Here is a 24,059-nt window from a genome sequence, read left to right as displayed (position 1 = left end):
AAAATAAAAAAAAAGTGATTCCCACCTCATGGGAAAGTAACTTTCATATATTTCTCATGGGAAAAACTTTCCCATGAAATGTGGGAATCATATTCCCATGGGAATACAACTTTCCCATCTCTCTCCTTTGAAAACTCCAACCAAACAAGAGGCATTTCATTACTTTTCCGTTGACCACACTTTCCCCCCTCCCTTTCCTGCGAACCAAACGAGCCCTAGAAGGAAGCCACTGTCATTGCACCAATCCAGTGGATGATTCCAAGATAGTATGGGTACCTTTTTCTCTTCCGCTTTTGATCTATTTAGTTGTCTTCAGAAAACAAAAAGAACAGGAGGTGAAAAGAGTATACTTGGGTGTATTCAAAAATCAAAGGAAGCAAGGATAAAAATAAAAGATATGAATTCAAAAACCATAAACGCAGGGAATCTGAAAAAAACTGTTATTTTCTTTTTTTTAAAAAAAGAAAGCCACTCTAATATCAGAGCCAGGCTTCGGTCCTCGGAACGGTAAGGGAAAAACATTCACTCGAGTGATGAGGCATCAATCCAGTTGAGTGTAGGACTGCTTGGTTATGAAGGCAATGCATGAAGCTATGGAGTTGATTGTTTTGGCGGACGCAATCACATAATTATTTTTATGAAGATTTGAAGCAAGCAGTCCTTTGTAAATGGGATATGCTAATAAATGTTTTGCTTAAGAAATGTCATTACCTACAAGTTAAGGGGAAATTTCTGCTTAATATTCTAGCCATTGACCCTCACTTTTTTTTCCCATTTGAAATGTAGAAAGCCTATACGGATTCGTGTGGCATCTACTCATGGCTAGTGTGATAGACAATCCTCCATCTTGAATTTAGTTTACCTACTAGTATATAACCTGTGCAATATATGAGGTACAATTTTTTTTTTTTCTCTTTTCCACCATTCTTAAAATGCAAAATAGCAATGCAATGAATCATGGTAAATGGAAGACTTTAACAGACAATTTTTTGTTGCATATTAAATAATAAATTTTAATAATAGTCGAGCAGAAACACTCAGTATCATTGATATCGTATATAAGAGCCTTTGCCTATCAATATTAACAGCAGCGTGGGTACATTTTTTTCTCTGAACAATGTAATTATAATATATAAAAAGCTTCAATAGCTAAATATCTCTTACAATGAACTCTAATGATGCCAAGCATATGAAGATTGATATCTCTTGCAATGAACTCTAATGATGCCAAGCATATGAAGCTTGAGATCATTAATATCTGTTGCATACTAAGTAAAAATAAATAAATAATGATAGCTGAACGCATAACGGGTGGCATCCACATGGCTCAAAGGGTGCTTAACAAAAACTCTGCAATTCGACCAAGGAAATTTTGAACAGTAAACCCAGCTCCACAACCATCCATATTTAGAGCACCACTAAATTGGTTCAGGTCCAGTCATTTGGAGGGAGGACCCAACATAAGGGCAGATGAGGAGCCGTTGCTCGCAAGGGGTTGAAAACCTTGAAAGACTTGCATATTTTTCACTTTCGGTGATTAATTAGGAGCCCTGTATTTGTCTAAATATTCGAAACAATTGCAAGTACTAACCAATTCATATATGCATTGTCTAGAGCAAATTATGCACTTCCATCTACTTATTTATAAATAACTCAAACTTTGTTCACATATATATTCATATATATATTAATATTACATAAACTTATCTAAGGTTAGAAGTAAATTACAAAAACCGTCCTTTTTTTTTTAGTAAAAGATGATTAAATATATTAATTGAAACTTAATTTCCAAGGAGTTAAGAGACTTAATTTTCAAGGCAAAATATATGAAACTTTAGCACCTTAGTAATTGAGGGTGAACCATTTGAATCCATTAAACCTCCATCCAACCCACTTTGTCGTATCCAACAAACAAGAGGATAAGATGGTCGTCGGTTCGGTTGAACCAACTTGCGTTTCCCGAACTCGGATCTCGTTTTGTCAACCGTTTCTGACCGTTATAAATTGCCTCCTCCAACTTCCTTTTGAATCCACGCGCTTCCCGCCACCAAAACCGGACGCTTCTTCCCCTCCAGGTTCTGGTTTTCCTAACGCCATCCTCTCCAACCCTTTCAAGAAAAGGTCAACCCCCTCCTCCTCCTCCTCCTCCTCTCCTCTCTCTCTCTCTCTCTCTCTCTCTCTCTCTCTCTCTCTCTCTCTCTCTCCCATTGATCCTTCATGGCGTCCCTAAGCTCAGGAGTCCTTGAGAAGCTCCTCCAAGACATGGAATCGTCCATGGTTTCCAATGACAAGGCCTCCCCTGATAAGCCCTCCGCCTCGGTCCTCCTCCAAGTCACAGCCATTGTCCCTGCCCTCGCTGGTCTCGACCTCTCGCCCGACCATGGCTTCTACCTCAGAGTCTCTGATTCCTCCCACTCCGCCTACGTCTCCCTTCCGGCAGAGCACATCGATCTCATCCTCTCTGACAGACTCCAGCTTGGTCAGTTCATCCAAGTCCGCCGCCTCAAGCCTGCCTCCCCCGTCCCCGTCCTCTGTGGCCTCCAGATCCTCCCTGGTCGCCACCCTTTCCAACAAGGCACCGCCGACCTCCTCACCACCGACCCGGCTACCTGTTCAAGCTTGGATCCTGGTGACCTTTTCACTCCAAGTTCCACCCCTCCTCTTCCACCGCATCCTCTGCCGGATAGGAAGAAGCAGCAGCGCTCGGTGAGTGCTTCGAGAATGGGGGAGAGGAAGAGTGGTGAAATTGGCCCGCGGTCCAGGTCCATTCCCACTTCACCGGAGAATGGAAGGGTGAAGAGGAGGGAGCTGGAGAGGAAGAGCTCCGATGTTTTGAGCGAGCTGAAGAAGATCAGTGTAATTTGTGTGGACGAGGATAGCTCCGATTCTGATGAATCGACGCTCTCTTGCACCTCCTCATCTTCGTATTCTTCTTCATCTTGCGTTTTGAGGCCAAAAATGATGAGAGAAGGCTGGGAGGCCCCAAGAAAGATCAAAGAGAGGAGGCCTGACACAAGGCCTCTATCCCGGAGTCGAAGTGCTAATGTGAGTTTGCCCTAGCTTTCTCCTTTGAAAGAAGTTAGATGCCCTTCAGTTATGGCTTTCAAGAATTCTTAGGATTTAATCTTTGTTTTTCTGGGCCCTTTATTAGTGTTCAAGTCCCCTCTTTTTCATCTCAGAATACTTACAAGTTTTCATATTCCATTCCGATTATCGGTATGAGTTTGGTCGCCAATCAATCATATGAAATATTTTGACTTTAGCTGCTCGCAAGATTGGTGCAATGGGATACATGTTGATTTCCAATTTGCACAAAAGCTGTTAGATATTCTTGGGATCATGGTTTCGACTAATTGATGCAATTTAGAGTAGTAATTCCATCTTTCTTTTTGAATGCTCTGTCTAAATTTGTTTTGCCTTAGGATTAGGGAAATCCATGCTGATTTGATTGTTTTGTTTTCTATACTCTTGCTCTAATAGGTTTCTCCTGATAGACCAACTCCATCTCATTCAAAGATATTCAGAGATGACACTTCAGATAACCTACTGACAAGCAAAAGAGATACTGAAAGAGCTTTTAAAGTGCTATGTGGTACTGCAAAGAAGAAGCCGACTGGTGTCTCGAGCAAATCTTGCATGGAAAGCTCATACACCACAATTTCTTCCAGTCGATTCAATGATATAAGGTGGCCGGAGAGCACCGTGGTATGGGCATCACTTCCATCAACCTTAGTGAAGCATGGAAAGGTATTAGGACTGCTGTATAATTTGTGATAGGAAGAGCTCACTGTCTTGGTAGAAATGATTGTTCCAACAATTAGCTTTGCAGGACATCTTGAGGCAAAGAGATTTGGCACTGCATGCTGCTGTGGATGCATTGCAAGAGGCATGTGCTTCAGAACGACTGATTCAATGCTTGAGGTAAGTTAATATTAACCAATCCATTTTTTGAGGGAAGAAAGAAGGGTTGGACAGGTACCAATCTGGTTTTATTAATGCAAGAGATAGTAGCACAAAGAAGTGCTCATTTTCTTGAGCTCAGCTCAACTGACAGAGAATTACAACACTTAGTAATACTAGGATTAATTTCTCTGAATTTCTTTTCACCCGTCGCACTTGTCTGACTCATCGCTAAAAACTTGGTTAATGATTCAGTATGCAGAAGTTCTCATGAAATAATCTTTTGTTTCTCTCCAACCATACAACCAAACAAATCACCACAACCAGCACATCCCAAACCTTTCGCCACTCAGAATTGACGAAAGCTTCCCTCCATGAAGTCCGTAGAGACAGCAAACTCTCAGGAAGGAATGTACCCCCAATGCAGCCCCCAAAGAACTCAATATTGCACCAGAAAATTCCCACTTAACTTGAAGATTGTTGGTGGTCTTCCCTGTTGCATTGCAAAGACAGCATCAAAATGGGCCATAGAAACTTCTTTTCATCAAATTTTCATCAGAAATAGTTTGGTTCTGAATTGACAGCCATGAAAATACAATAGCCTTTGAAGGTAAAGAAACCCAAGTTAATCAGAAAACTGCTCCCCTTGCTCCCTCTTCTGTAAAAGTGTTTTCTGGTTCCTCAAATAGCTCTGGCTGAGAAGCATACAGAGTGTTCCAGTTAGCCCTCACTGATATAAAAATGGCATGAGCTCTTGATCTAGGATGAATCTAACCAGTATAGATGATTGTAAGCTGAGATCCACGCTTGGATTTTACGTGACTCATATTCCTTCATATGGAATCAGGCTGTGGTAAGCTTTTGTTAATTCATATATTCTACTGCAATTCCTGCTCCAAAATACCTCTCTTGCCGTATATGTTGAGCCTGATCCTTCTCTTGGACCACCAAGAACCAACTATGCTATAAATATGCCCACACTAACTTCACCTATGTTAATCATCTATACATTTTGTTAATTTTGTATCCTATCATATTCAGCAATAACAAGAAAACATTTTTGAAGCAAAACTGTGGGAGACCCACCTCTTCAATAAAAAAGACAGCATGGATCCATCACCATTCATGAAATAAAAGGGGAAAAACTGAGTATTGGAGAACATTTTTTTTTTTTGGTTCTAAGAAATATGACCCCTTCAGAGACAAGGGCAGCCAAGCCTTGCTCAACAGACTAGTGTTCTTTCTGCTTGTTAGACAGCCATGGCTCACCTTGTTTCAATTCGTGGAAGTTCAAGGAACAAACCAGGGCTCAGCCAAGTTCCGGGAGAGCACAACCAATTTACATCAAAAAAAGTTAGAGCTTCCAATTACACTCCCACAAGGATTATCCATGTTTCTGATCAAAAGAGTGGTGAAATGCCTTCAATTAATCTTACTTTGTATTATCAAAGCAATTCCTTTAGCTTTTCATTTAAAAAAAAAAAAACCCTTAAAAGTAACATTATGTATTATTTTCAGTTCAAACTTTGAAATTCCTTGACAGTTCTCATCCAGGAATTGGTATTGGGGTGATTTGCCCTCTGATTACCCTGCTTTATCTTGTATCTGGTCTCATGCTTTTCTAACCATCAAATGCTGCAATGAAGACAGCAGTCATTAATTGAGCATGGACTACCATGGCAACCTCAAAATGTTTATAGTCTCTCTACCCAAAAAAAGGAAGAAATAAAAGAAAAAGAAAATGTTTATAGTTTAAAATATAGTTCATTCTCAACCTTCTGACTGCGTTTCATATCAGCCAATTAGACGGTGAGGTACATAATAAATATGTGACGCATGTAATATACTAAGAAGTCCACCCCATACCTACCTTCAGTTGAACCAAATAGATAGACAGGTGCATATATTGTCTGTGAAGCATGTAATATAGTTTGAACTTCCCTTTAACATTTTTTTGATATTCTATATTTTTGCTATTTTCAGCATATATTCAGAATTACAGTCTGACAAGGAGGGTGATCCGCAGTACGTAGTTGATAAGTTCTTGAATTTTCATCATGACCTTACCCAGGCTAGATTGATCATTCAATCATTAACCAGACTGAGCTCATCAAGAACATGTGGTCATAACTCAGCCAGTTCAGCTTCTATCAAAGCAGCAGCTAAAGTGGTGTCGGAGAGAAGAAGATACGCAGTTTCATGGGTCAAGGCAGCTTTGGAGTCAGATCTTTCACAATTTCCAACTGAAATGAGGGAATCATCTGAACTAGTAGAGGATTCCATGACACATGGAAGGCTTCTAAGTATCAAGAAGAGAAACAATACTTTGCACAAGTGGAGCAATCTGTTGATGGCTGCTGACTCGGCAAATATATTGCAGTCTGAAAGCAATAGATGGTTCTTAAAATATATTGACAAGTTTCTAGATGTTGTTGAGAGTGAAAGTGGTTATACTGCATGCGAGTCTCAGGTTGCCAGCTTACTTTGCCAGTTGAAAAGAGTTGATGACTGGTTAAACACAATTACAAACAAAGAGAGGGCCTGGCCAAGTGATCGAAACAAAGACGGCATGCTATCAGAGGAAGAAGATGCTGAAGCATGTGAAAGAGTGAGGAAGAAGATATACAGCATCCTTCTAAGCCATGTATCAAGTGTAGCCTTTGCTCTGGAGAGCATGAGTGCAACTGATGAGGACAAATAGCAAGGGTAAACTAATTGAGGGTAAGGTATCAAGGTCCAAGTAACAAATAAGTTTGGTGTAACTCGGCTATCTAGGTGTTTGCTAGTATCTTTTGTATACTTTACAAGCATTAAAGTTAACAATGTTCACCTCTGGCTAAAAAATTCCTGCCTCCTAAACTAAATTTTATATTTTTGTTGGCAAGCCTTGAGTTCCAATAACATCAAGAATGAAAGGTATCAATTTGCCATCCTAGGCTTATACTATTTGAAGTTATTTCTGGTAGAATTTGAATTCTCTCATGGAATTTTTTGCAAGTGGGTACATGTAAAATATACACTCTCAACCTACCTGACTTCTAAACGCAAAGGCAGCTATAAAATTCTGATCAGGAGCAACTCAGGTCCCTTTACGTACTCCATTGAAGATGAAATAGCTTTTTCCTAAAGCCAAGGTAACACTAGGAAATTGTTTGAAGGATCTATGGACAAGGCTTGATAATACTCAAAAAGATTTGCATTCGCATGTTGACATGCAAGCAGGTTCCACTGATTTTTGGACCACTGGATGCCTTTTAACAGGGAGATGAATTTTAATCTAATAACTTTCGCAACCCCCTACCTTTCCATCACACACACATACACACACACACACACAGAAGAATTTTAACAAACAGATCTGTAATCTCTGCATCTCATCTTCCCTCTCTACTTCTTTGATTGATTTCTTGTTCTTTCTTGGGAAGCACTATTTTTCTGAGACCAATTTAGATTAATGATTGGAAAGCCACCATTCAGAGCTGAAGTCGAGCCTCTGCTCATTGCAAATGATGAGGAGAGTGGCGCAAATCCATATGTCTTCGATTCATTCAGAATTTTCTGATCTTTTCATCATTCTTCCAATAAGCAATAAAGATATTCCAAAATATTAACTCTGAGATGAGCATCATAGTGATCAGAATGGATCACCAAATTTCGAGCATTGAGGTGTCTTGAGCTATACAGAAAGAATAGATAAAAGAAATCCATATGTCTTCAATCTCCCTGAACAAAAAAGATAAGATCACATGAATGATGATCTAACCAAGTTTTATTTTTCTTCATTTTTTTCAATAGGAAGATGTAAACATTGATGTAGTTGAGTTAGAATTTATGCATGAATTGAATTCAAAAAAACTCTGGAGTATCTGCCATCCACATCTTCTCAGCATGAAAGTCCAGGTTGTCATATAAGAGTGAACCAAAGAATTCTTAGATATTTTGAATGTCTCCAATTATAATGCCCATGCAGGAGAAGCTTGGTCTTTTAAATAGCAATCCTTAAATAATTGCCAACTAATCTCCTCCTAAGCCCTTTGTTTCAAAGACGGATATCAGTGCTGAAGCTATAATTTTCCTGCAGTGCATGAGCTCCAAATTAGAACAATGTAAACAACATTTTCCGCAAAAGATTTTCTCACAATGTTTAAATCATCGAATATTTAATGCGTTTGATGTGAATATCAAGTGATAAGGAAAGCCAACGCAACAGGAAAGATTAAAAAAAAAAAAAAACCCCAAAAGTTCATGTAGAACTCTGAATCACTTGTATTTTTAATCAGAATATACCCATGCACATGCTACTCGTGCGAAGAAGGAAACTTAACAGATGATTTCAGGCCAAGAAAACGTTATGGGGCATATTGAGGTTGGGGTCCTCGAGTCCTCGCTCGATATATATACACATTAGAAAAGAAGAGTTTACAAAAACTTTTTATAAAGAATGCTAGAGCTATATCAATCACGCTCGAGTGCAAAGAGCAAAACCAAGTCTCTTAAAACCTCTTGATAAAAGAATTATTACTAATAAAATTTGAAAAAATTGAGATGACGAAAACACAGCGACGCCAGGGTGAAAGAGACAAATTATTGCTTCTTAACACACACAAGTTTGTAAGTATAATGGAAGTTGCTTCTAAACAAAGTTGCACTAATATACTACACTATACTAGATATTATACTATATAGTACCATACTATGTTACATTATATTATATTAGATATATACTGTATTGTTTCTCTCTCCAAGCCTATGTCTGCTAGCTTTTCTTCTCGTCCTCCTCTCTCCACTTGCACTTAATCCTTAGATGTTTCCATTTATCATTATCACAGTCACACACTCACACCTTCAAATTCCGCCATCTTAAACCAAGTTTTAAGTTCCGACGCCGGCAGCTATCAACCATACGCCCTGGAAGACAAGTTTTTGGCCCGGGACTGGATGAGCCCATTCGCGCGCGCGCGAAAGAGGAGAGGGAATGCCCCCTTCGCCTCCCTCCACTCCCCTCCTTCCCCTCCAATCTTTCGACATCGCCAAATTCGCCAACCGCTTCGCTGCCCACCTCCAACTCCTCGCCGCCGCCCTCCACAAAGCCTCCGCCGCCGCCGGCCCCACCCCCCTCCTCTGCCGCCTCCGCGCCCTCCACGCCCACATACTTGCGTCCGGCTTCAAGCCCCGTGCTCACATCCTCAACCGCCTCATCGACCTCTACGCCAAGGCCGGCGACCTCCCGTCTGCCCGCCGCCTCTTCGACGCCGCCTCCCCTGCCCCCGCCGACGCCGTCGCCGCTACCTCCCTCGTCAACGCCTACGCCGCTGCCGGCCACCTCCCCCTCGCCCGCTGCCTCTTCGACCGCACTCCTCTCCCCGCCCGCGACACTGTCTTCTACAACGCCATGATCTCCGGATACGCCCGCGCCGGCGACGGCCTGCCGGCTCTCCTCGTCTTCCGTGAGATGCTCCAGGATGGCTTCCGGCCGGACGACTACACCTTCACCGGAGTTCTCAGCGCCGCCGCCGCCATCATTGGTCTGGAACCCACCCACTGCGGGCAGCTCCATTGCTCCGTGGTGAAGTCCGGCACGGAGCACGCCATCTCTGTTTCGAATGCCCTCATTGCCCTGTACTTCAAGTGTGATTCCCCTGATACAGCGGTAATTGCTCGGGAGGTGTTTGATAGAATGGTCGAGAGAGATGAGCTCACTTGGACCACAATGGTTGTCGGGTATGTCAGGAGAGGTGATATAACTGAAGGTCGTCAAGTCTTTGATGACATGGAAGGAAGGTTTAATGTCGTTTGGAATGCGATGATTTCGGGGTATGTGCATTGTGGGCTTTTCTTGGAAGCATTGGAGATGTTTAGAAAGATGAAGTCAATTGGCATCCCGCTTGATGAATTCACCCACACGAGTGTGCTCAGTGCTTGTGAGAGCGCCGGGCTTTTCAATCACGGAAAAGCTGTTCATGCTCACATCATTCGTTCAGGGTCTGATCTCAATCCTGTATCAGCATTACCTGTTGAGAATGTATTGGTCACCCTGTACTCGAAGTGTGGAAAGATCGATGTTGCAAAAAGAATTTTTGATGATATTGAAAGAAAAGATCCTGTTTCATGGAACTCCATCTTGACAGGGTATGTAAATTGTGGTCACATTGATGATGCACTTGCAATTTTTAACGTTATGCCTCATAAGCATGAGTTGGCATGGCTGGTGATGATATCAGGTTTTGTACACAATGGGCTTGCCGAGGAAGGGCTGAAGCTATTCAGTCGAATGAGGGCTGAGGGTGCCAAGCCTTGTGACTATACATATGCAAGCACAATTGCTGCATGTGGTGAGCTCGGAGCGTTGAAGCATGGACAGCAACTCCATGCACAGCTCATCCAGTTTGGCTATGAATCAAGCAACTCAGCTGGAAATGCTCTTTTGACAATGTATGCAAAATGTGGGGCTGTGGAGGAAGCACACATCGTGTTCCTTGTGATGCCCAATGTGGACTCTATATCTTGGAATGCAATGATTGCAGCCCTTGGGCATCACGGACATGGGAGAGAGGCAATTGAGCTATTCGACCAGATGATTGGGGGCGGTATATTTCCAGATCACATCACTTTCCTCACGATCCTATCCGCCTGCAACCATGCAGGCTTGGTAGATGAAGGCTTTCGGTACTTTGAATCCATGAAAAATGATTATGGTATTAGCCCAGGGGAAGATCATTATGCTCAGTTGATTGATTTACTAGGTCGGGCTGGACGTATTCGAGAAGCTTGGGATATGATTAAATCAATGCCCTTTGAGCCAGGTCCATCCATTTGGGAGGCTGTTCTATCAGGCTGTAGAATTCATGGGGACATGGATCTTGGAATCCATGCAGCAGAGCAGCTCTTTAAGATGATACCTCGACATGATGGAACATATGTCCTTTTATCCAACATCTATGCTGCCATCGGGCGATGGGAAAATGTTGCAAGGGTTAGGAAATTGATGAAAGATCGTGGGGTCAAGAAGGAACCCGGATGCAGCTGGATTGAAGTTGCAAATAAGGTTCATGTGTTCCTTGTCAATGATGCAAGACACCCTGAGGTGCAGGAAGTATACAAATTCCTTGAGATACTTGGAGTCAAGATGAGGAAGCTGGGATATGTCCCTGATACCAAGTTTGTTCTGCATGATGTTGAGTCTGAGAAAAAGGAATATGCATTATCTACTCACAGCGAGAAGTTGGCTGTCGGATATGGGCTTCTAAAATTGCCTGCTGGGGCTACAGTTATTGTTCTTAAGAACTTGAGAATTTGTGGGGATTGCCACACTGCAATCATGTTCATGTCAAAGGCAGTTGGTCGAGAGATCGTTGTCAGAGATGTTAAGCGGTTTCACCATTTTAAGAATGGAGAGTGTTCATGCGGGAATTATTGGTAAAAAACAGTTTAATTTATACAAGTGGCATGTGCTTGAGATGGCGAGCTTCATATATAACACTCATATTCATGCCATCTCTCAAACTGTTGGAATAATTTTTGAATGCATTCCAACTGTGAAGAAGCTCCCAACTAAGGATCAGCTTAGATTTTAAACTTCCAGTTTGGCCGTCTACAGATCTGACAATCCCTCTGTTGCTGCATCAGTAAGTAGGACTTTAGGATATGACAGTTGATTAAATAATAATTTATCAGACACCTGAACCTTTCAGACTTGCCTATTGTTATGCTGACACTGGAAGTTTAATGCAGGTTCATCAATTGCTGAGACCTAGATTAGGACAGAAGAGATTAGTCTTACCAAATGTTTGGAGGCTGTTTGGAGATAGTTCAATGACAGTGATATCTCCTGTGAGTCATAGTAACTTATTTACATTCAGTGTTCACATTATCATTATTGATTCATATGTTGGTCATTCTTTATTCATAAACTTGATATTGCCATGGACCACTGGTTCCATGGGAGTTGCCTTAATACAGTCTATTGCCTTAATTTTTGAAAAGACTTACAATATTAAATATAGGTCGCCATGCTTTCAAGTATCTTTGTGTATTTTATCCTACTAGTGTGTCAAGAAATATGCTAAGAACATAGAGTAATTAATTGTGATGTTGATAGCTGAATGCATATTGGACCCAAAACTTATGAAAATACCTTTATATTTTGCCTTCCCATGCTATTTTGTTGTTTAAAATAATAAACATGTTGTAATATTTGTTTTGGCAATTTGGGCTAGATACATAATGCATATCCAAGATTATCTGGTGGACATGACTTGCCAAAACATGTACGTTAGAGATTCAAAACAAGCTAGATCATCGTCATAAAACAACTCAAAATACTTTAATTCAGAGTAAAAGGTTCATACGTTAGTGAGCACTCATGGTACTCTTTTATGTGCATAATCTTATGTGCTAATCGATATGTACAGATAATTGGTATGGTACATAATATCATAGTAGGTATTAATTCATAGGATGATATATGCAACTAAGAAAAATATTGATAGTCTTACTCGTTTGTGGAGCAATTGTTTGTCTATGAGGACACTAAAAAAAAAGAAGTGTTTGTTTCTTTGATGATCATCATCCCAAGGTGTTCTAAAAGTAACAAATTACTACTTGTGAGGACCAAGGGAATCCATGTAGGATGGAATTAGATCAGGCGAACAAGATTGCAAGGAGAAGAAATTGGTCATGTCATGAAATGCAGAAATCTTGCTATAATGCTAGTATAATGAATATAATGATATGATGATAAGAAGAGAAGAGGTGAAAACATTGGTTCAAATTTGTGGACCCATGGCCAGCTTTAAACAAGTAGTGCTTCCATATTAACTCCTCGAGACCACTCTGCTTTATTGTAAATAAAAGAGGTCAGTTGGCTGGGTTGGCTAGGTAGCCTCAATCTGATTTTATGGATCCACTTAAAGTTGGGCCAGGTTCACAGTTTCAAGGTTTAGGTCTGCAATAGATCCAACTTGGGCCATGTAGAACTTTAGTTCAAGATTAGGCTGAACTGAGTGCCAGCCACCCCTGCTTGCCCATGTCCCATTTAAGCATTGATAAGAAACTATAAAACTATATGATTGGTTCATGATTTAATTTTAAACATATGACCTCCTACATGCAGACAATGTAAAAAGTAAGATTTGTGCTGGTCGAGGAATCTATCCCATAGATGTTGTTCTTTAAAAACATTTGATGCTGCAGTTAGGAGCTTCACACGAAGAAGCCCTCCTATAAAGATAGAATATGGCCTTCAATAACTCTTAAGAAGGCATAGAAGGTGTATCTTCTTCTCTGTATTTGATTTCATCTTTCCTTTGATGCTTGCTAATGGGCCAGTTTTTCCAAATAAGGGATGCTATGTAATGAGTTATAATCTCAGATACCCATCTGACACACGTCATCTGGATGATTTCAGACATGATATTTCTAAATGTGAATCTATAAAATTTCTCATTGTTATGCTCTCATAGATACAGTTCTGTTTTTTTCTGGAGAAAATGTTAAGGTGACTGATGAATATATATGCAACAAAGTTAAAGTAGGCTGACTTGATTGACATGTGATGTTCCTCTTTTTAAAAATAAAAATTAAAAAAAAAGTGAGAAATGATTCTTTCTCAAAGGCTATGGCTCTTCCCAGGGAAACTGAATTGCGAACGATCAAGATTTTAAATATCGGTAGGATGGGGGTACATCGCACAGTCCCGAGTGTTAGGGGCACCATTCTATGTGTCAGGGCGGGATGAGTTTGGAAACAGGCCGGGACGGAACTGGATTTCCACCGTCCTAAGTGTTAGGATGCGGGGCCTCCCATTCCGGATGGCCCTGTCCCATGGTATTTAAAACATTGCAGAAGATAAATGGCTGTTCTTTACAGACTTGGCTGGAAGCCTTGGAGCAGATACACATGAAAGCTGTAACACTGTGACAGTGAGAGTGGTGATGTGCTGCTTCTGAATGGTATGCACTCAGATTTCTCATATGCAATCGCTCATAGGAGAATTCCTGAACAGCCAGAAAGTTGATAACTGCCTTCTTTTCTATATAATCCACCTTGATTTGTATTCAGATGGTTCTGCCTATTTATGTGATAGGGCTGGTTAATTATTAGCATGCAGTCAATGTGAACAGACCAACTTGCTAGTGCTAAGTTTTATTCTTTGCTTCATTGGGTTCAGAAATAGTTCCAAAGGGTTTAAAACTGCTGTCCTATGTTCTTGCTTGTGAGAGTGGCAGTTCCAGTGGGTATGACCAAAAGTGCTAAATGGAGACTGAAAATATTAGAAGATGGCTGCTGACTTGGCCTTCAAATGAAGCATTCAACTTGATGCTTGGATTTTATGAAGTCTGAAGCACTAGTAGCACTATAATTGTACAGATCTGTGTTTTTGAACTCAAATTTCTCAGATTTTGATGGTCAACCATGCTGCCTATCTTAATTGTATGGTACGTATTTGGAGCTGGTAAATTTCAATGTGTTCAATTTAGTATGTCTAATGCTAAGCACCATTGGAAGAGTAAGGCTGAAGGGTGTGAAATGGATAATGAAGTGTATGTGCCCTCATAAAAGATAAGAAAGCATGTGAGCTAAACCACTAGGGGGTTTACAGAGATGAGGACTGGAAATTTTACAAATTGAATTTGCATCAAGTGGACTTGATTTGTAGTTTCCTGGTTAATTTAGAGATGCAAGCGTTCTTCAGGGAGATTTCAAATTTCTACCTATAGAGCCTGGAATTGTGGGAAGCTGCAATGTTACTGGTTTTTCTTGCTGCTGCTGATGCTGCTACCTCCTGTCTCTCTTAAGCTAAGGGGTGTTGCCAGGGAGGTGTTCTAGCTGTTAAGTGCATGAATTGATGCATTTGGCTGATGAAACCCAAAGTTCAGAGTGGAAAGGCTGCAAGAATGACCAAATGCTTGGGAAAGGATTGTGTATCCATTAACATAGATAATGCAGCCAGGGAAGGTAAATTTTGGCTGGTCTGGAGCAGAAATTGCTATAAAATGAACAAGATACGGAGATTTGCTCAGGCTTTATCTTCTACCTGTGCCGTGAAGGCAAAGGCAAAAGTAATTGGGGCAGCTAATATGAAGGCATCCAGAAATCACAACTGGTAACCAGGGCCTTCAAGACTGACATTCTCGAGTAAAAAAATTGTGGAAAACAGTTATCCGGGAGGTTTCTGCTAGACTTTTGTAAAGAAATTATCATTTTTGCTTTGGAGGTCTCTAAAGCCACATGCCACCCGTGATCATGGAGCAACCAGTCTCAAGGTTGACTGTAGGAATTTTAATTTCATCTGATAGTTACTCATGACATCTATAACATTTACAAATGGATGATGTTTTGCTGGTGATGATGGTTTGTCTTTCTCATCTAATTTACATATAATTTTACATATATAAAAATTATAATCATCAATTGAATTATCTTATTTGCCTGGTTTCTTTTTTCCTAAGCTGAGCTCTCTGATTTTACTTTTCCGAACTTCTGTGAGTTCTTTCAATTCTTCTGAATTTTGGATCTTTTCACCACGCTTAATGGCTCCCAAACACTAAGCATGCATGTACATGCACCATTAAAGCTTTGGATGATGTACAGGATCTTTTGCATTGATGTGCAGCAATACTCCTGACACATCTCTTGAAATCCTGTAAGTACATGATGGGTTTTATGTGAAGGAGAGTAACCTTTTCATTGGCAGTGCTGCCAACAATACATTGTCTTGCCAGCAGAGTACAACATCTCTAAATGTCAGGGTCCTGAGGCATCTCAACAAGATAGAAAGCAAAGACCCCCCAACGGAGGGAGACAAGCGACCTGATAAATCCCTCGGTAGTACATAACCAACTATATTACTCTTAAATGCCAAGAATTCCATGACTAGCTGTCTTATGAGTGCAACAGGTTATTTTACATGCACATCTGGTGAGAAATATGAAAGAAAAGTTCATAGTAGTCATGCGCCCAGCAAGTATAGAAGCACAGAAATCCAAAATTACAAACTGATTATGTTTTTGTTTTTCCTATTATATGAGTGGTAAATGCCCACAAACTTTTGGCAGATCCACTGCATTCCTTCACCTGGAAAGCACAATCTCATACAGAGGATGGTTGTAAAGTTGTAATCATTGGATTAAAGAATTTTATCATTCATATCAATTGATAAAGTTTTCCTCCTTTTCTTGCACTCCCTTTGTTCCTCAGAGAAAATAAGAAATATATAAGAAATGACTTTTGGGGGGACACAGGTTAGGCAACTTGATGATCATGACAACTGATTCCTCAAGAGTGCAAAAGCTAAGCAATGGGGAGCGACAGCAGCTTAATTTCAACGGTTGCACCTTATGAAAGGCAAGCCTGAGGAATGAGACAGCACCAGTGTGATTTTCCGGTTTATCAAGGTGCCTGTGGGTGATATACTCTCACCCTTTTTTTGTATTATTTTCTCCTTTATTCCCCTGCAAAAGAGAATGGGGGCAACTGAACTAATTGATGAAAAAACGAACAACTAGACAAAAATAACAAACAAGATGCTTATATCAAAATTATTATAGAATGCTTTCTACCTTCCAATTCCATCTAAGATACCAAAACTGTTTTGTGGAAGCAATCAGAGTGGCATGCAAATAATTGTTTAGACATATAACCCTATCTTCAAAGACATCCAGATCGTTCCAGACAATGGTGATCCTATATCCACGTATGCATGCTCATCAGTAGGCTATATCATCTGAAGAGGTGATCGCAACTGATTTGTCCAACCAATTGGTGATATATGGTGGTTTGAAGAGGCTAGTCCAGAGGATCTAATGGAACGAAAAGGTGCTTTTCATGATAGGATGATCGTGTTGGGCTACAACAATATGACATTTTTACCAGATTATTACTTGAATTGATCATATATTGTTTTTCTTTTAAAGTCCCCACTAATTCTATGCAATGTTTATTTGTTTCAAAGAAAAATGCATGGAAAACTGACCCTCATGGTCTTAGCCACATGAAACTATGTATCACAAACCCGGTTTCTGGATATATCTCTACTGGAAAAAATAGAAATTCAAAAAGGACACAAAAATGTAACATGGTTGAGAGAACTACAGACATCTGCAAAATCTTCTTGAAAGAAAAATGATATAACCGTGCATGTGAATAGATAGTCAGAAAGATATTAAATATGCAGAACACCAGCCGCATGCATAACCCCTAAATGTAAAAATGGGCATATTTTAGAGGCATAGTAACAACCAAGCAAAGCAACCCAGTCCAAGCCTGAGACCACTCTGGTCTAGGCCAAGCTGTTGATGAGCATCCTATATGAACATTCTTTGCTTCAATGGCGACTACAACAATACCACAATAATAATGAAGTCAATGGCGACTACAACAATACCACAATAATAATGAAGAGGCACCCACTAAGGAGAGGTGCTTAAAATATAAGTTAAGAAACTAGAAAACTGATTTCCAACCATCATGACATATTTAAGTTAAAAGCTATGAAAAGTTACATCAGCAGTGCTGTACATCTGCAAAAAGGATTTAGTATGCTTAAGATAGCAGAGTTATATGAATAGAACTTAGAACTGACTAAAGCAAATTACAAGCACATATAGCCAGCCTCAGCAAGCCCCTCCAGACTTATAAATGCATCGTTTACCAATAGTACAATACAAACTACTAAATGTTTAAAGCACCAAAGGTATCTATTGATCCTTGTATTGTTTCTCATATATTTAGAAAAGCACTTGGTCCTGTTCTGATATTTAAGAGTTTATTCATCCATCTGAACAATCTAATTTGATATTCATATTTTTCTCAAAAATTAAATTGCGACCTCACACTAGGTCTAATGTTTTAGATGACTTGAACTTTGTCCGAAAAGAGTTAATATTTTGATGGGTCAACAGGAGTTTCAGCTGTCATTAAGTCAGCTAAGTGCTAAAATTTGAGAGTGTCCCCCACTTCATGTCAGTAAGCTTTGATTGCTGACATGATTTTAGAGATAACAATAATAAAAATTTTATTACTATAAGAAACAAAACAAAAATGTTCAGCCATGTTTATAGCACATAGATTCCACTCAAGTGTATAACTGCCAACAGCAAAATAGAATGGCAAATATACTACAACAGCAATCATCCTAGTCCAGATTTCTCAACAAAATGGTAACAGAATGTACCTTTTTAATTAAGCCTTCAGCAGACATGACTTCGTACAGTTTGTGCATAAGCATTTCTTCTTCAACCTTCACATCGATAGGCATAAAATCAGCAAGATAATGAAAAAGTAACCATCAAATAACTCATATATAGCTAGTATATAGAACCTAACAGAAGAACTTCTAGAACAGATAAATCAACCTGAAGTCTATGTAGCTCATGGGACATTGCACGATAAGCTTCCATAAGGACTTCACTTTGCTTCTCCAGATGTCTGCATATCAAAGGATGACATAAACATATATAATGGTACTACAAATGTTCAAAGAAGAGTTGCATGCGAAAAATTTACTTGAACATTTCGGTTGAGTGTCTTGCATCCATTTTTCAGACAGAAAAATGATCCTGTAATATAAGGTTTCAGAGGTATGAGTAACAGTTAGTCAGAAAATTCATGGCAGAGATCGCATATTCGAGGCAAGAACAATGAAATTTCAATAGCCATAGCCAAACATCTGGTTACCATTTTTAACTGTGATAATGTCAAATATGACTAGCAAAAAGGAAGAAAAAGAAAAGGGAAGAATAAGGAATAACTAACGATTCCACCCTTAGTAGTAGAAAGCTTCACTCAAAGATCTCTTCAAAAACTCGTTCCTACACAACTTCCTTAGTTATTTGAAATTCTTTTAAGAGATCTGCATACTCACATCTGCTCCTCTACTTCAGGTAACTAAGATTCCACCAAAACCAAAACTCAGCCTTATCCTTATTTAACTTCCTGATCCTTGTTTTGATCAGAGAAAAAGATTAGTTGTCTGAATAAAGTTTTACATGATAACCAAAATAAACTAATTCTAACCATCAAGCTAGAGCTCAAAGTTCTAATCTTGTTGAATACTTTCTAGCCCACTAAAATGAATGAAACTAAAAATTTTAAGTGTTAGATGAATCGAAAGTAATGATTTCAGACCACCACAGCAGAGCCGGCAGCACCCTCATCATTGCAAAGGAGGCACCACCACTATCACAGCAGCAGCACCACCACCAGCAGCAACAACTTCTGCTTGTGACACTACCACAGCAGCAACCGGCAACAGCCCTAGTTCCTCCAATACCATCTTAAAAACCCCCAAAAAAGGAAAAGAGAGCTAGAGAAGAAGAAAATATTTTTTTTAAAAAAAAAACATAAACAACTTAGCTCTAAGTGTCAACACCCATTGCCATTCACTGACTGCTGCTCACCATTTGTCAATCTTCGACCAACAACCGCAACCATCGCTAGAGCATGCTTGTTTAGGGTTAGAGAGAAAGGTGGATTTGGAGGAATGGAAGAAAGAAAAAAGTGAAAGAAGTTAAAGTAATTTGGATCAGGTACCAGATTGACTCGTACCAGCTGAACTAGTACCCGATCCATTTACTTGACTCCAATTTAGTGCCCAAGTAACTGTTCAAGTCTTGAAACTTAGGTTCATGAAAAATGTGTACTGGTCTGCTCAGTAAGTTTCATAATTTTTTTCTCAACTTCTGGGGCTTATGCCTTTAATAGCTGCTTCTGTTGTGAATAACTTGCTTTTGAGTATAAATGCACAATGGCATATTTTTATTCTTATAATGATCCTTTATATGGTCCAAGAATCCCTTCAGATATGGACATAACTTATCATCTTCATTTTAAAGTCATGTCAACCTTAAGTTTTAGTGATATTAATTTTATCATGGTAGTTGAAGGAACAGCACTAGCACCATTGGTCATATATTCATCATAATCGATGGTCCTATAGACAAATGCCCTCAACTGTAGCTGGTAACTAGTTGAACATTAATTAGAAATACTAAGAACATCAACATTGAACTATAATGAGCAAGGCATGCATGCATGGAAAGAGTGAGGGATTGCAAATGTTAGTTAGGCTATCGTGCCCAAGAACTTGTAGCTAAACACGCTATATCTACCAAGGAACCATGGCCAAAGAACACGTAAATCAATTGAGAGCACAGAATCAGAGGTGCCAATCCATTATGACCCTTGACTTTTGCAAGTTACTGAAGCTAGATATGTCTCAAATGTTATCCTTGGAGGGACTCCTTGAAGATTATAGTTGGTGATTGCTTAGAGAGGTAAAGACTGGGAAGTGAAACTACACCCTCTTTTCCAAGAAGCTAGCACTCATCATCACCAAGGTTTCCATTTTGTCCACTACAGACATGGACATTATAACCTAGGCTCTAGGAAGATTGAGAGGTTTCAAGGAAAAAATATGTATTTGTTCCTCATTGGGTATGATAGCCTAAAGCACAATTGCGGTTACACATGAATATGGAAGTTGAATGTCATATTCCAAGTATGATCCTTCATCATTAGACTTCTAATATTTCCATGACCACGTCCAAAATTAATAGATAAAGAAATAAGAACGAAGACCGACTACCCTACTCCAAAAGCCTTCACTAAATCTCTTTCTTCTTCAGTCTTCAAAACCTCCACCAACCCTTGTCCAAACAAGAAAAAGAACATAGAGTGGGAGGGAGGCTAGGGAATTTGCTCGGTAATGCATCTTAGAAAAGAGTGGTACCTGAAATGTGTTTGCCAATGGCATGGGGTCATAAGCAAAAGCCAAAGGGGCCAAGGGAAAAGACGGAGGCCCTATCACTCAAACTGAGCACGAGGCTCACGCAACCTCCCTAGTATAACGGAGTCGATCACTACTCTTTCTAGAGATCAACCCGCTTCTTCCTCCAATGGTGGATGGGAACTGCCTCTCCTTCATTAGCAAATAAGAGTGCCTCTCCTCTCCTCCACAGCCAAGAAATACATATCTATAGGCGTGGAAGTTCCATTCTCACAAAGTTTTGAGTTTCTCGGCTTTTGTACAAACTCCTCGGTGCCCATCAAAGAGAATATTTAGCCGAGATTTCAAGGTTGTCCTCTTGTTTTTGCTCTCTAATATGAAGCTTTAATTATGCATACTAGTTTTTATAGGATGATTGGTCATAGATTGCCTGCAAGTAGATATAGTTCAATCATGCATTTAGGATGTTCATAAGTATTTTCTAAAATTCTTCCATATCAGAATGAATTATCTTGTGCTCCAACAACTTGTCATTGGATCCTATGACAAAATCTTGCACCAGGTATACTTACATCTTTGACAAATTTACATAATCTAATAAGTTAATACCTATTTTTTGGACTTTGATTTAGTTTCGCGTATTAGGAAGCCATATGCCAAATGTTGCGGCAATGTGGTTTGTCAATGAATGAATATAGTTAATCAATGGACGATTTTGGGTTCTTGGGATCTGTATTTATTTGTTGAACTAAATGGAGGCTTCTTTAGTAGCTGAATGTATAGATAGATGGCTTGCTTAGCATGATTCATGAACATGGTATCTCTCTTCATTCCTTGTTCTAGATTGAGACAACATGCAAAATTCTACGTTGATGCCTGTTTTCCATGTGGGTTGTAAGTGGCTTCTAACATAGGATGGCTGCAGACCTCCCTCTCCAGTCCTAGTTTTCGATTTTGTATATTTCATGTGAATGGTGGCAGCCATGTCAAGTTCACAACCAACTCATTGAACTAGAGATTGGACTTATATTTTCTGGACCGATTGGGTCAGGTTATCATTGCTCTGATGCAAACCACTAGCATTGGAATTAATTAGAGCATGTCCTAAAACATTGCCTGATCTTTAACATGCAAGACCTCCAATTTTAGAAACCAAAATGTGACAAGAATACAAAAGACATGAAATCATTCTCCAACAGAGAAAAAGGAACATTTTTTTCTTCCTAATATTCTATTCAGGTGTTCATCAAACATACAGATGCATAACAGTTCTACGCTAGGCCACATAAAGACAAGCAATTGAGCTATTACCTACTGTAACCTCTGGAATAACAGCAAATAATGCAAAAGCTCCTGATTCCTCGGATAGCAAGTCCAATCCAAGGAAGCAACCCAGCGTTCCCGAGGAGAGCACTCAAATGAAGATGCAACCAAGAAAAAGGCAAACTACCGCCAAACCCAGAAACAGAGAAGAAGAAGAAGAAGACGACGAAGAAAACGAGGAGAAATCCCAAAGAATGAGGATAAGATCTACCGTGGGGACCTAATCTTAGAGATTACCACGATGATTCCACTTCGCCATCGATGGGAACAACTACAGGAACCGCCATGGAACAAGGTCTTGAAGGAGATCGTCGCCCCCTAGAAGAGTGGCGATGATGCGGTTGACGGCATCACGGCGGCAACAGATCCGTTGGAGTTAGGGTTGGATAAGGGAGCGGATCCGAACGGGAGAAGAAGAAGAGGAGGAGAGGGGTGGCTGCCACGGCTGTGATGGAAGAAAAAAAGAAGAGGAGGAGGAGGAAAGGGGCGGCTACCGGCTACGATCGGAGAAGAAGAGGAGGACGGGTTCTTCTCGAAGAGGAGGAAGTGAAGACGAGAGCCAGCGTTCTTCCTTCCCAATCTCTAATAAGCGGTGGCAGGTGAACCGGCCATGGGTCAGCCGCGGGACAATCTCTAATAAGCGGTGGCAGGTGAACCGGCCAGCAAGTCTCACCTGACGGTTTGGCAAGTCAACCGGGAGGTCCGGGATAGAGAGAGGATAAACCCCTTTATCCCATTCCCAAATGTATCCAAATCAATTAAATATAAATAAAATTTTGAGCAACGGACTAATACCTTTATCTATATTTATATTTATTTTTATTAAAAAAATAATATAAATATAGATAGACAACTATATCTAATTTTATTTACAATCCTATTTAATTTTATAGCACCCATGATCTTTAAGATAAATAAATGATCACATTAATATGATATTAATTTGGTTTATCATCTATTTTAATAATACTTTTGATTATATAATTATAAAATTTAATTATTTAATTTATATTCGTATTTATATCTATACTTTTGATATCTAACTTATATTCGTTCAAAATAAATATGGAAATAGATTTTTTACATCCGACTAACATTCATATCTGTATATGTATTCGTCAAACAAAATAAATATAGATATATATATTGCTAGTATCCGATTTGTATCCAATCTAAGTTCGGCTCTAAAAAAAATATGCTTCTTCATAATGCAATTTGGTAGAGCAAATAATTTTTCTTTCTCAAATTCAACTCCTCATCAAGACTCCTCAAACGCTTTCCCTCAAGCACCCACAACAATTCCATCAAACTTTTAAATATTAAATTTCAAGTTGACTTTTGCTAGACCTGATGGGTAGCAATTCAATTTGGCATGATAGCTTTGAACTTCGAACATTGGGTTGTGACCATTAGACTGGCTTTCACTTTAAGGCCCTGTTTGGGGGAGCTTTTAGAGGGCCAAAAAACACTTTCTGGCCCTCCAAAAGTACTTTTAGCTAAAAAATGGTGTTTGGTAAATTTTTTGAAAAGTTGTTTCAGCTTTTGCGGGAAGCTGAAAACAGCTTTTGGAGGGAAGCTCCAATTTGGAACTTTCCGAAAATGCTGTTTTCAGCTTTTTCGGAAAGCTATCTTTTTGACCAAAATACCCCCATGTAAAAAAAAAATTCTCCCCCCAAAACCTCGTCGTACCGCCTGTTCCTCTCCCAACTGACCTGCCCCAAACCCCCCCTCCCCCCCGCCCTGTTCCTCTCCCAACCCACCTCCCAACCCACCAGCACCCCCACCCCTCCCCCCGCACCACCGCCGCCGCTGCCGCTGCAGTGCCTCCCTCTCCCTGCAGTGCCCCGCAGCCGCACCCCCTCCCTCTCCCCCGCCGCTGCAGTTCCCCGCCGCCGCACCCCCTCCCTCTCCCCCGCCGCCGCTGCAGTGCCTCCCTCTCCCCCGCCGCCGCACCCCCTCCCTCTCCCCTGCCGCTGCAGTGCCGCACCCCCTCCCTCTCCCCCGCCGCTGCACCAGTCTCTCTCCCCCACCGCTGCACCCCGTCCCGCTCCCCCACCGCCGTAGTGCCGCACCCCCTCCGGCGGCCGCCGCGACCTGGCCCCCTTACGGT

The 24,059-nt window shown here is 40.3% G+C and overlaps 3 protein-coding genes across 8 annotated transcripts; 2 read left to right on the top strand and 1 right to left on the bottom strand.

The window, feature by feature from the left end:
* Positions 1 to 2,217: 2,217 nt before the first annotated feature.
* LOC120111198 (protein CORTICAL MICROTUBULE DISORDERING 2-like) lies at positions 2,218 to 6,601 on the top strand. The gene is made up of 4 exons (XM_089924110.1): positions 2,218 to 3,045; positions 3,481 to 3,747; positions 3,830 to 3,921; positions 5,884 to 6,601. Exons 1-4 carry the CDS (start codon positions 2,218 to 2,220, stop codon positions 6,599 to 6,601), a joined length of 1,905 nt encoding a protein of 634 aa, XP_089780236.1.
* LOC103705295 (uncharacterized) lies at positions 4,420 to 22,573 on the bottom strand. 4 transcript variants are annotated; one of them, XR_016395883.1, is made up of 6 exons: positions 21,938 to 22,573; positions 18,406 to 18,458; positions 18,255 to 18,327; positions 18,074 to 18,139; positions 7,736 to 7,975; positions 4,420 to 7,623 (listed from the first exon to the last, which is right to left on the bottom strand). XR_016395883.1 is itself a non-coding variant. In XM_089924214.1 (5 exons), the coding sequence occupies exons 2-5, from the start codon at positions 18,435 to 18,437 to the stop codon at positions 7,940 to 7,942; spliced, it is 207 nt and encodes a 68-aa protein (XP_089780340.1). In that variant the 5' UTR covers positions 18,438 to 18,458; positions 21,938 to 22,573; the 3' UTR covers positions 4,420 to 7,939. The 4 variants fall into 4 exon arrangements, 3 of the variants coding, with proteins under 3 accessions (XP_089780340.1, XP_088557204.2, XP_088557206.1); XM_089924214.1 differs by having other exon boundaries at positions 4,420 to 7,975; XM_088701078.2 differs by lacking the exons at positions 4,420 to 7,623; positions 7,736 to 7,975 and adding an exon at positions 15,867 to 16,352 and having other exon boundaries at positions 22,187 to 22,567.
* On the top strand, positions 8,622 to 16,081 carry LOC103705338 (pentatricopeptide repeat-containing protein At1g25360-like). Of its 3 annotated transcripts, XM_026803959.4 has the most exons (3): positions 8,622 to 11,525; positions 11,632 to 11,730; positions 13,531 to 16,081. In XM_026803959.4, exon 1 carries the CDS (start codon positions 8,876 to 8,878, stop codon positions 11,318 to 11,320), a length of 2,445 nt encoding a protein of 814 aa, XP_026659760.4. In that variant the 5' UTR covers positions 8,622 to 8,875; the 3' UTR covers positions 11,321 to 11,525; positions 11,632 to 11,730; positions 13,531 to 16,081. The 3 variants fall into 3 exon arrangements, with proteins under 3 accessions (XP_026659760.4, XP_008787226.4, XP_088557203.2); XM_008789004.5 differs by having other exon boundaries at positions 11,632 to 16,081; XM_088701077.2 differs by having other exon boundaries at positions 8,622 to 11,730; positions 14,069 to 16,081.
* Positions 22,574 to 24,059: the final 1,486 nt, after the last annotated feature.

Source organism: Phoenix dactylifera, chromosome 7, assembly GCF_051530095.1.
Source record: "Phoenix dactylifera cultivar Ajwa chromosome 7, Ajwa_hap1_PhDact_Kaust_v1.1, whole genome shotgun sequence".
Taxonomy (NCBI): Eukaryota; Viridiplantae; Streptophyta; class Magnoliopsida; order Arecales; family Arecaceae; genus Phoenix; species Phoenix dactylifera.
This window is presented reverse-complemented; position numbering and strand designations above follow the sequence as displayed.

Coding starts and splice junctions, on each gene's coding strand:
- LOC120111198 (XM_089924110.1), top strand. CDS start 2,218: ATGGCGTCCCTAAGCTCAGGAGTCCTTGAGAAGCTCCTCCAAGACATG. Junction 3,046..3,480: donor CCCGGAGTCGAAGTGCTAAT/GTGAGTTTGCCC, acceptor TTGCTCTAATAG/GTTTCTCCTGATAGACCAAC. Junction 3,922..5,883: donor CGACTGATTCAATGCTTGAG/GTAAGTTAATAT, acceptor TGCTATTTTCAG/CATATATTCAGAATTACAGT.
- LOC103705338 (XM_026803959.4), top strand. CDS start 8,876: ATGCCCCCTTCGCCTCCCTCCACTCCCCTCCTTCCCCTCCAATCTTTC.
- LOC103705295 (XM_089924214.1), bottom strand. CDS start 18,437: ATGGATGCAAGACACTCAACCGAAATGTTCAA. Junction 18,328..18,405: donor CACTCAACCGAAATGTTCAA/GTAAATTTTTCG, acceptor TTTGATATGCAG/ACATCTGGAGAAGCAAAGTG. Junction 18,140..18,254: donor ATGAGCTACATAGACTTCAG/GTTGATTTATCT, acceptor ATCGATGTGAAG/GTTGAAGAAGAAATGCTTAT.